General features: G+C 39.8%; 1 protein-coding gene across 2 annotated transcripts in view; it reads left to right on the forward strand.

Annotated features, from left to right (window-relative positions):
* Positions 1–9018, forward strand: part of ddx10 (DEAD-box helicase 10) — a 171714-nt gene extending 162696 nt beyond the window's left edge. For both annotated transcript variants that reach the window (XM_033022708.1, XM_033022709.1), the window contains exon 18: positions 8137–9018. In XM_033022708.1, coding sequence (XP_032878599.1) covers positions 8137–8335 — 199 coding nt within the window. In that variant the 3' untranslated portion in view covers positions 8336–9018. The remainder of the gene's footprint in view (positions 1–8136) is intronic.
* The last annotated feature ends 1828 nt before the right edge of the window (positions 9019–10846 follow it).

Here is a 10846-nt window from a genome sequence, read left to right on the forward strand (position 1 = left end):
CTGAGTGTCATTTAATTAATTTTGCAAATGAAATAAGCTGGTTGAGAAAATAATTTCTGAGTAATATAGACATGTGAAGTGACTGGGCTGGAACATGGCATTTGTGAAAAAACATATATATATATATGTATATTCTATCATATACACACACACACACACACACATACACACACACACATATATATATATATATATGAAAACTGAAAAATCTGTTTAAATTATAAATGATGAGTGACTGAGAAATGCTAGTGCACTGAAGCATTTGCGTGTCATTAGCATGAAAGTTAACGAGGTATATTGGCAATTCGGAAAGTAAGTCATGACAACAGGGCAACACGGTGGCGCAGCAGTAGAGTTGCTGCATTACAGCTCCAGACACCCAGGTTCGATCCTGACTATAGAAGCTGTCTGTACAGAGAATGTTCATTCTCCCTGTGACTATGTGGGTTTTCCCCAGATGCTCCGATTTCCTCCTACACTCCAAAGACGTACAGGTTTGTAGGTTAATTGGCATTGGTAAAAAATGTAAGTTGTCCCTTGTTGGTATGATAGTGCTAGTGTATGGGGATCACTGGTCAGCGCAGATTTGGTGGGCTGAAGGGCCTGCTTTGAAGCTTAAGGTTATTCGACTTTAAATGGCCCATCAAATCTTTACTATCTCCCGTCATTCCCATTCCTGACATTTCTGTATTCTCTCTCACATGTCCATCGATTCTTCTACCATCCACTTGAGCTATATGCAGTTTAGAGTAGTAAGTCAACCAGCATATCTTTGGGATGTGAAAGGAAACTGGAATACTTGAGGTAAACCCACAGAGTTCAATTTAGTTTAGAGATATAGCATGGAAACAGGCCCTCCACACACAAAGCATCAAAGGTCAGGATTGAACTCTGGTCTCTGCCATTGTGAAGCAGCAGTTCTGCCAGCTGTGTTGATGAAGAAATGTGCAAACTCCACACAAGACCAGAGGTCAGGGTTACACCCAGGTCACTGGAATAGTGAGGCAGCAGAACTGTGCTGCCCATAGGAATAGTTAGAAGACAAAAGGCATTCAAAATGTAAATAGTCGATGTAAGAATGTTGCTGGGATCCAGATAACTATCTACTAATTACCACCAATGTATGGTTCATCTGGTTACATGGTTGATGAATGAATGACTATAGCGGCCATTTTATTAGAGTGATAGAGTCATACAGCTCAGGAACAGGTATTTCGGCCCAACTTGCCCACACCAACCAACACGCCCCATCTACATTAGTCCCAACTGCCTGCGTTTGGCCCATATCCCTCTAAACCTGTCCTATCCATGTATCTGTCTAAATGATTTTAAACATTGTGATAGTACCTGCCTCAACTACCTCTTTAGGGGCTTATTAGGGGCATTTTATATTGCAGAACTGAAGAGTTTAAATATTCATTTTACACTAGCCAGCACATCTCTCTCTTTCATTGATTTTTACATAAAATGAATATCTGATCAATGGTTAACTATATGCCAATATGCAATAACAAGTAAATTGTTTCATATTCCACGAGTGACAGACTAAGTGGAGCTATGTAAACTCTGGTTCCAATACTTTCGATACCAACTTTAATGCATCTGTTAAGGTTATTCGGCACAATCTAATGCAAATTCTGTTGTTTTAAAAAAAAACTCCGGCAACCACCTTCAACTAGCATTGCAACCGGCTTCGACTAAAAAAAATTGCCGATTTTTAAAACGGCAACCTGTTTTTAGTCGCAGCCAGTTTTGAATTTTTTTAAATAATCGTCGGAACATAGAAGAAGCGGAAACCACTTTCGACCATTAGGGAGACTGACAAAGACCTCCGGGAACCGCACAAAAACCTTGGGTGGGGCGCAAAGTCTCCAGAGGTTTACGTTCAGGTTTCCTAAGTGGGACAGGGGCATTAGATCATGTGCCACATTTTTGTACTTTAATCAATTTCTGTTCTTTCACAGAGAGGTGTTACACATGAGCATATTGTACTTAATATTTTATGCAGGCGGCATTTTTGTAGTCCCAATATTAAAGATCCACTGCAGTTTGATTAAAAAATGTATTTAAAACATAAAACAACATTATTTAAAGCAGCACAGTGCTTGAGTAACTCATTGGGTCAGGCAGCATCTCTGGAGAACATGAATAGGTGAGGTTTTGGGTCGGGAACCTTCTTCAAGCTACCCTGTAATTTATGTAATACTCCAGAGATGCTGCCTGACCTGCTTAGTTACTCCTGCACTTTGTGTCATTTTAAAATATAAACCAGCATCTGCAGTTCCTTGTATCCAATGCAGTGTCTATGCAGAGAGGAGGAAAAATGTGAAAGGTGCTTGTTGAAGGCAATGTAGATGAAGGAGCACAGTGATGATGCATGGAAAGGACTCGGTGCCACTTAAGATGTGGAAGAAAGAGTTGGTAATGAGCTGAAGTAAATGAAGCATTTTAGAAAGTAGAATGCTGAAAGAGGGCATTGGAATAGAGGTACCACTTGCTAGGAAACCAATATGGTGGCAAAAATCAATTTCTCTTTTTTTGAGAGTTTTATTGGTTTCAATTGACCTTGATTCTTTCTGTTTGTGTAATGAGTTCTCCCATTAATTTTGAGGGGGAGAAGTTGATATAATAGTGATTTATTGTGTGTTCGCAATATAAATGTCAATTAAGGTGTATTGAAAGTGATGAGGCCTCCACACTTTGCAACCTGAAATGGTGTCCAGACAATGGTGCTGAATTGTGGAGTTAGATAGGCCTGCTGTATCCAGCCCTGGTGAGTCTGGCACAACAGGAGCCATTTCTGGGCATTGGGTCCAGTCATGATTAGCATTGGAATGGAAGAGAAGTCCTCATCAACGAGTCTGTTCATTGAGTCATAGAGTTGGACAACATAGAAATAGGTCTTTTGAAATTCTTATCATGCTTATCTATATTAATTCCATATCCCTGTATGTCACGCTCATTCCAGTACTAGTCCAGATACCCTTAAATGTTGTTACTGTTCCTGCCTCCACCACCATCTCTGGCAACAGGTCATTCTAGATACCAACTACCGTGTGTGAAAAAGCACCCCTTATATTCTTCCTAAAACCCATCCCCATCTTACCTTAAACCTCTGCCCTCTAGCTTAAGACACCTCTACTATGCAAAGCAACCACTGGCTGTCTATCCTGTTCTTGCCTCTTAAAATGTTATCTGTCTCTGTCATGTCATCTCTCTACCCTATCAAGCAATCAATATTTCAGAATGTTGTTTAATTGTACATTTCAATTTTTTAATTCACTATTTGAATTTTAATAATTAATTTAATTAATTCTGTTTCTTCAGTTTTTATTCATTTAAAATTTTAAATTACTGCAGTATAATTCTAAATGTTTGCTTTTAATAAAATGTTTGGTATTGAATGTAAAAAATAGAGACAAAGGTGATTCATGATTTTGGGTTAGGAGTATGCAGTGATCACATATAGAGTGGGGAGGTCATGGCTGTGTTCACTTTGGGAAAAGTTATGATAGTGTTTTGTGCAGTCTTGAAAAATATTGGTGATCACTTCAGGTGATAATGGGGAATGATAGATGTATTTGAGCTTGTTTTTTTGCAAAAGAGCTAACAATTTAAGATACAAGAGATGGAGTTAGGATGGAAATATTTCAGGAGTCAAAATAAACTCTCCAGTGTGGGAAGATCTTGCGGTAGCAAGCATTTATCCCTCCTGCATAATAATTAGACATTTTTCTACACTTTGGGGGAATCACAAATCATGTGCGAATTTGGCTAATACTGGGATCAGTAACCAAAGGGATTTAACGAATGAGGAAAAAGCAGATAAATAACCAAGAAGGTAAAGCAGATAAATAACCAAGAAGGTAAATTAGTCAATTCTATTTCAGAAAGGGAATTAAATTTGGGTTTGATTCAGATTAGAGGGGAAAAATAAATTTGACGTGCTTTCAGAAGTCGATATAACCAGTTCAAGATTATTTCCTCAAATTTAAAAAAAGTATGCTTTAGTCTAAGTAGGTTTTAATTTTATTTCAAATAGTTAGATAGGAAAATGAAAAGATCACAGCAACTTCCAAGGTGGTTTATTTCATAGAATGGCAGAGCTGGTTTATAGTAAATCAGAATTATAAGCGTATGTAAAACTGGACGATGATTGGAGATAGACAATAGACAATAGGTGGAGGAGTAGGCCATTCGGCCCTTCGAGCCAGCACTCCCATTCAATGTGATCATGGCTGATCATCCTCAATCAGCACCCCGTTCCGGCCTTCTCCCCATATCCCCTGACTCCCCTATTTTTAAGATCTCTATCTAGCTCTCTCTTGAAAATATCCAGAGAATCTAGCTCTCTCTTGAAAATATCCAGAGAATTCCACAGACTTACAACTCTCTGTGTGAAAAAGTGTTTCCTCATCACCGTTCTAAATGGCTCACCCCATATTTTTAAACTGTGGCCCCTTGTTCTGGACTCCCCCAACATCGGGAACATGTTTCCTGCCTTTAGCGTGACCAAACCCTAAATAATCTTATATGTTTCACTAAGATATCCTCTCATCCTTCTAAACTCCAGAGTATACAAGCCCAGCCGCTCCATTATCTCAGCATATACCTGCTCTGCACTCCCTCAATAGCAAGAATGTCCTTCCTCAAATTAAGGGACCAAACCTGCTCACAATACTCCAGGTGTGGTCTCACTAGGGCCCTGTACAACTGCAGAAGGACCTCTTTGCTCCTATACTCAACTCCGCTTGTTATGAAGGCCAACATGCCATTCGCTTTCTTCACTGCCTGCTGTACTTGCATGCTTACTTTCATTGACTGATGAACAATGACCCCCAGATCCCGTTGTACTTCCCCTTTTCCCCAACTTGACACCATTTAGATAATAATCTGCCTTCCTGTTTTTGCTACCAAAGTGGATAACCTCACATTTATCCACATTACACTGCATCTGCCATGCATCTGCCCACTCACCCAACCTGTCCAAGTCACCCTGCATTCTCATAGCATCCTCCTCACTGTTCACACTGCCACCCAGCTTTGTGCCTTCTGCAAATTTGCTAGTTACTTTGAATCCCTTCATCTAAATCATTGATGTATATTGTAAATAGCTGCGGTCTCAGCACCTAGCCTAGCGGTACCTCACTAGTCACTGCCTACCATTCTGAAAGGGACCCGTTAATCCCTACTCTTTGTTTCCTGTCTGCCAACCAATTTTCTATCCATGTCAGCACTTTACCCCCAATACCATGTGCCCTAATTTTGCCCACTAATCTCCTATGTGGGACCTTATCAAATGCTTTCTGAAAGTCCAGGTACACTACATCCACTGGCTCTCCCTTGTCCATTTTCCTAGTTACATCCTCAAAAAATTCCAGAAGATTAGTCAAGCATGATTTCCCCTTCGTAAATCCATGCTGACTCGGACCGATCCTGTTACTGCTATTCAAATGTGCCGCTATTTCATCTTTTATGATTGAATCCAGCATCTTCCCCACCACTGACGTCAGGCTAACAGGTCTATAATTCCCTTTTTTTTCTCTCCCGCCTTTCTTAAAAAGTGGGATAACATTAGCTACCCTCCAATCCACAGGAACTGATCCTGAATCTATAGAACATTGGAAAATGATGACCAATGCGTCCACGATTGCTCGAGCCACTTCCTTAAGTACCCTGGGATGCAGACCAGCAGGCCCTGGGGATTTATCAGCCTTAAGTCCCAGAGATATCAGAGATATGGTCACTTAATCAATAATAAACAAACCTATCAAGCCTTAATGCAGTTAATGCTTCTAAATTGGGATAAAGGTAACAGGAAGAAGTATTGCAATAAAATACAGGAAAACTGATAAATGGGGAAAATAAGCATGTAATTAGCAAATAAACATAGAAATAAATAAATGGAGGTGCAAGGATCTGGAAATACTGGTTTACCAAAAAAAATGCAGGAATAACTCAGTGAGTCAGGCAGCATCCATGAAGATCATGGATTGGCGATGTTGTCAGGTCTGGACCCTTTTTCAGACTCAAAGTATGCTCACTTTGAAGAAGTTCTCCTCTCCCCAACAGTCTGAAGAAGGGTGCTGTCCCAAAACATTGCCTTTCCGTGTCTTCCAGAGATGCTTCCTGATCAGCTGAGTTACTCCAGCACTTTGTTTTCCCGTAAAGCAGTGTCTGTAGTTCCTTGTGTCTCAGTTTTACCCCTCCACTGCCAAATCTCAAATTATGCTCATTTTGACAAAGTTATCTCGCCCTGAGTCCAAAGAGGAGTACCGACCTGAAACGTCACATATCCATGTTCTCCAGGGATGCTCTCTGACGCACTGTGTCACTCCAGCACTTTGTGTTCCTTGTCAAAATAGATAAATATGGACTAGACATGACACTGGAAGGAGATAATAGATTCCTTTGAAAACATATAGTTGATTAAAGAACAAAGGGTAATGATATATCAGTCACTGAAAGGAGGGAAGCAGGTTATTAAGACTGAAGTTAATCTTTAGAGGAACATGATCTTCAAAAGAATAAAAAAACTGGACCAGAATTCGCACCCACCTTGCGTCCAATTTCTGAATGAATTATGAATATACCTTGGGTGGCCTTGGCAGATACGATTAGTGGGGAGAGCTGCCTGAATACCTCGTAGCGATGTCATGCAGAGCTTGAGGGTATACTGTGCCTTAATGGGATTGTGTGCAGGGGTAGGAGCAAATCACAATGAAGATCAATTTGAAATTGGGTAAGACATGCTGCTTGACTTAACTGAAGTACAGTGGCCGATTGCAAGTGTTAAAATATAAAGTTATGGCATATTTACCAAGTGGCCAGGAGTACTTAGCTATAAAATAACAATCAAAGTAAGACCCACAGACTGAAAAGCTGAAGGCATGAAAAGTCCAGGCACAACCATGGCTGACAACAAATGACATTAGACATGGAGGTGCCCTGGTCGACTCATTGTTGGCTAGGGAAGTGTGAACTCAAGAGGGATACAATGTGGTAAACTGTGGAACTAGTTAAACGACCAGGGTGGAGGAAGGGGGGGGGTGAGGAAGGGACTGTTAGTAGAAGTTACAGGAAATTAAAGAATTCAACGTTCATATCGCTGGGTTGTGGTGCTGCTCCTCCGATTTTTGTGTTGCCTTGCTCTTGCAATGGAGGAGGCTCAGGACAGAAAGGTCAGTGTGGGAGGGGAAGGGGAAGAGAAATGATTGGCAACTGGGAGATCCCATAGACCTCTGTGGACAGAACCTTCTTCTGACTTTGTTGTTAAGACGGAGCTCAACTTCCCAATTCCATGATTCTTGCCCCTAGCTACATTCCCCTATGTGCATTCGCTGGCCATTTGCCCAGAGGAACTATCTGCGTCTTTTCATTCATTTGATTCACTCAATGTTGTTCAACCTCTCAACAATTATTCTTAACATGGAAAGAAATTACTGCCCCCTGCAGATCCACATAATTTATGAGCCCTCAGGTAGAGCCACATACTGACGCCTGAACTGAAGGATGAACAAAGTGCTGTAGAATGAAGAGAAGAGACCAGCCAGATGGGACAACTCCATCCTGGAAGCATTAGTTGAGGGGGCGAGTGAAAATCATTTAAGGAGATAAGCACATAAGGGTGAAAGGATTTGGAAAATATCCTGATATGGTGATATACTGATATCTTAAGTGAGTAATGGGAATTGTAAACTTTGCCCCAGACCTACTGGGCTGAATGACCACGCTCTCTGCTTAATATAGACTAAGTAATGCAGTTGAATACCTATTTTAACCCATGAATTATTTCATTATCTGCCAATGAATTTTGAATGTACATTTGTTCTACAAAGTGCAATAAATTTGTGTTTTGGTGAATGCTTTAGTGCAATAATTTTTGTGGGACTAAATGAATTGCAAGAAATATTTCATGGCCAATCTGCTGAAGGTAGAGTTTAATTGGGTTTATCTACAGGGGTGACAATTGCTGAGTCTTAATATTGGATACTTTCTGGTGCCACTTACTTGGATTACCTTTCAATGTGCTAAAATTCAACTCAAATTAATTCATTGATTCATATTGTAATATAGGTAATTTATTGCCATACTTAGTTTATTATTGATTTTTATATTGCTCTATCTTACATGCAGCAAATCAGCTGAAAGAAAATTCAAAAGGAAGAAAAATGACAGCAGCAGGGGCCTTGACGAATGTGATGAGATGACAGCGATTCGGACGAAGAGAATGAAGCCTGAAATTGATTCTGATGAGCATAGGCCACTGGACACTGGCCTCTCTCTTGCAGAAGATGAAGAGCTCGTACTTCATCTGTTGAACAGCAGAAACTAATTGCAATCCCCAGGCGGTTTTCTGGGTCAGTCCTTTTATTGTGCTGGCCACGTTCATGCAGTTGCAATCAAACAAGAGCAGGTGGGCCTTGTCTGACAGTGATTAATGCTTTCTGAGTGGGTTGCTGCAGATCTGTAGATGTCTGCCAAAACGCTGTCTACTCTAGAGCGGTAGTGAAAAATCTTGTACTCTACAGAAGACAACAAATGTTTGGTTTATTAGAACGCTTTTCTCATCAGAATGTCAGATTTATATAATTGACATTCTCTTATGCATTTTAACAGCAAGTAGCCAATTGGCAGATTCCTATATGAAGATCATTTGAGAAAATTAAGTCAATCAGAGCATACATTTTATAGATAAGCTTTCAATCGGTTTTCATACAGTAATGAAACGTGTAGATACTGATATTATCTTGCAGTTGGAAACTGTAAAACACTGGACGGGCAAATTGCTCAGATTAAAACATGCTTATTAAATTTCAAATGTTGGTTTTTTAGACTATTTGCGATGAAAATATTTAAGAAATCGTGTATTTACAATTGAGAGCTATGTATTTTTCCTCCTCGATTTATATCTGAACCCTGATGATATATCAGCCTCTTCCAAGTGATATTTTGTTTTATTCCATTTGTTCTCTTCTCCTGAAACATGACAAATAAAATGAACACTTGTTTCCGCAAGTTAACTTTTAGCTCGTGATTCCCATGGGATTCCAGATAACCTTGTTGATAAAGGTGCATGGGCAGCATATTATTATAGGAACATGCCTTTCCAAGGAATCAATTATATTTTTGAAGGACAGTCGTCCTTTTGAGATTTTGAAACACTATCAACAATATGCAAATGAAGAGGGATGCTTAGCAGAAGAGGAAAAAATGTCAAAACATAGGTTGGAAGAAGTGACTACCAGGGTTGTTGAAAGAATTTTGCGAAGCATATAAAAACCAAGCAATTGACAAGGCTGTGGAATGTTTACTTGAGATGTCTCAGAGCAGGTTGTGGTGCTGATTGAGACAGAAAGTACCACAGAAATATAGATAAATAGATGCAGGAATAGGCAATTCGGCCCTTCAAGCCAGCATCGCCATTCAATATGATCGTGGCTGATCATCTAAAATCAGTAACCCATTCCTGCGTTTTCCCCATATCCCTTGATTCCTTTAGCCCTTAGAGCTAAATCTAACTCTCTTGAAAATATCCAGTGAATAGGCCTCCATTACCTTCTGCGACAGAGAACTCCATAGATTCACAACTCTCTGGGTGAAGAAGTTTTTCCTCATCTCAGTCCCAAATGGCCTACCCCTTATTCTTCAACTGTGACCCCCCCTGGTTCTGGACTTCCCCAATAAGAGGAACTTTTTTTCCTGCAACTAGCCTGTCCAATCCTTTGAATTTTATATGTTTCTATTAGATCCCCTCTCACCCTTCTAAATCCAGTGAATACAAGCCCAGTCGACCCATTCTTTCATCATATGTCAGTCCCGCCATCCCAGGAATTAACCTGGTGAACCTACGTAGCACTCTTTCAATAGCAATAATGTACTTCCTCAAATTAGGAGACCAAAATTGCACACAATACTCCAGGTGCTGTCTCACCAGGGCCCTGTACAACTGCAATAGGACCTCCTTGCTCCTAAACTCAAATCCTCTCGCATTAAAGGCCAACAAGCCATTAGCTTTCTTCACTGCCTGCTTTACCTGCATGCTTACTTTCAGTGACTGATGTCCAAGCACACCCAGGTCTCGTTGCTCCTCCCCTTTTCCTAATTTGACACCATTCAGATAATAATCTGCCTTCCTGTTCTTGCCACCAAAGTGAATGACCTCACATTTATCCACATACTGCATCTGCCATGCATCTGCTCACTCTTCAACCTGTCAAAGTCACCCTGCAGCCCCATAGCATCCTCATCACAGCTCAAACTGCCACCCAACTTTGTGTTATCCGCAAACTTGGAGATGTTACATTTAATTCCCTCGTCTAAATCGTTAATTAGATCCGGTCAACATCTCCCGGATCTATCTCCACAATCTTTACATTTGTAATCTCCTTTCTTTCTTGTTTTTTTTTCTTTCTATTAGTTTACAATTTCTCTTATCTCTTTCTCTATTTCTTTTCTTTAAAAAAAAACTTTAAAAATTGAAGCTATGTAAGAACTCTGTAACCAATTTGTCGTTTATTATCATTTGTACATATGCATTTAATTTATAATTTTTTTTTTTTTTTAAACTAGAGAGCTACTATCTACCTCATTGGAGACCCTTCGACTATCTTTAATCGGATGTAACTGGACTTTATCTTGCACTAAACATTATCGTGCACTAAACTTTATTCCCTTTATCATGTATCAGTACACTGTGGATGGCTTGATTGTAATCACTGTACCTCGGTAAACTAAACATTTTCTTCAGTTTTAAGTTATGTTTTCAAATATCAACAGGAATTAATTCCTTCAGATCTATTCTGTCTTCTGTTCTTAATTAACCAATATCTCTTTAGGTGAGCAT

This window comes from Amblyraja radiata, chromosome 6, assembly GCF_010909765.2.
Source record: "Amblyraja radiata isolate CabotCenter1 chromosome 6, sAmbRad1.1.pri, whole genome shotgun sequence".
NCBI lineage: Eukaryota > Metazoa > Chordata > Chondrichthyes > Rajiformes > Rajidae > Amblyraja > Amblyraja radiata.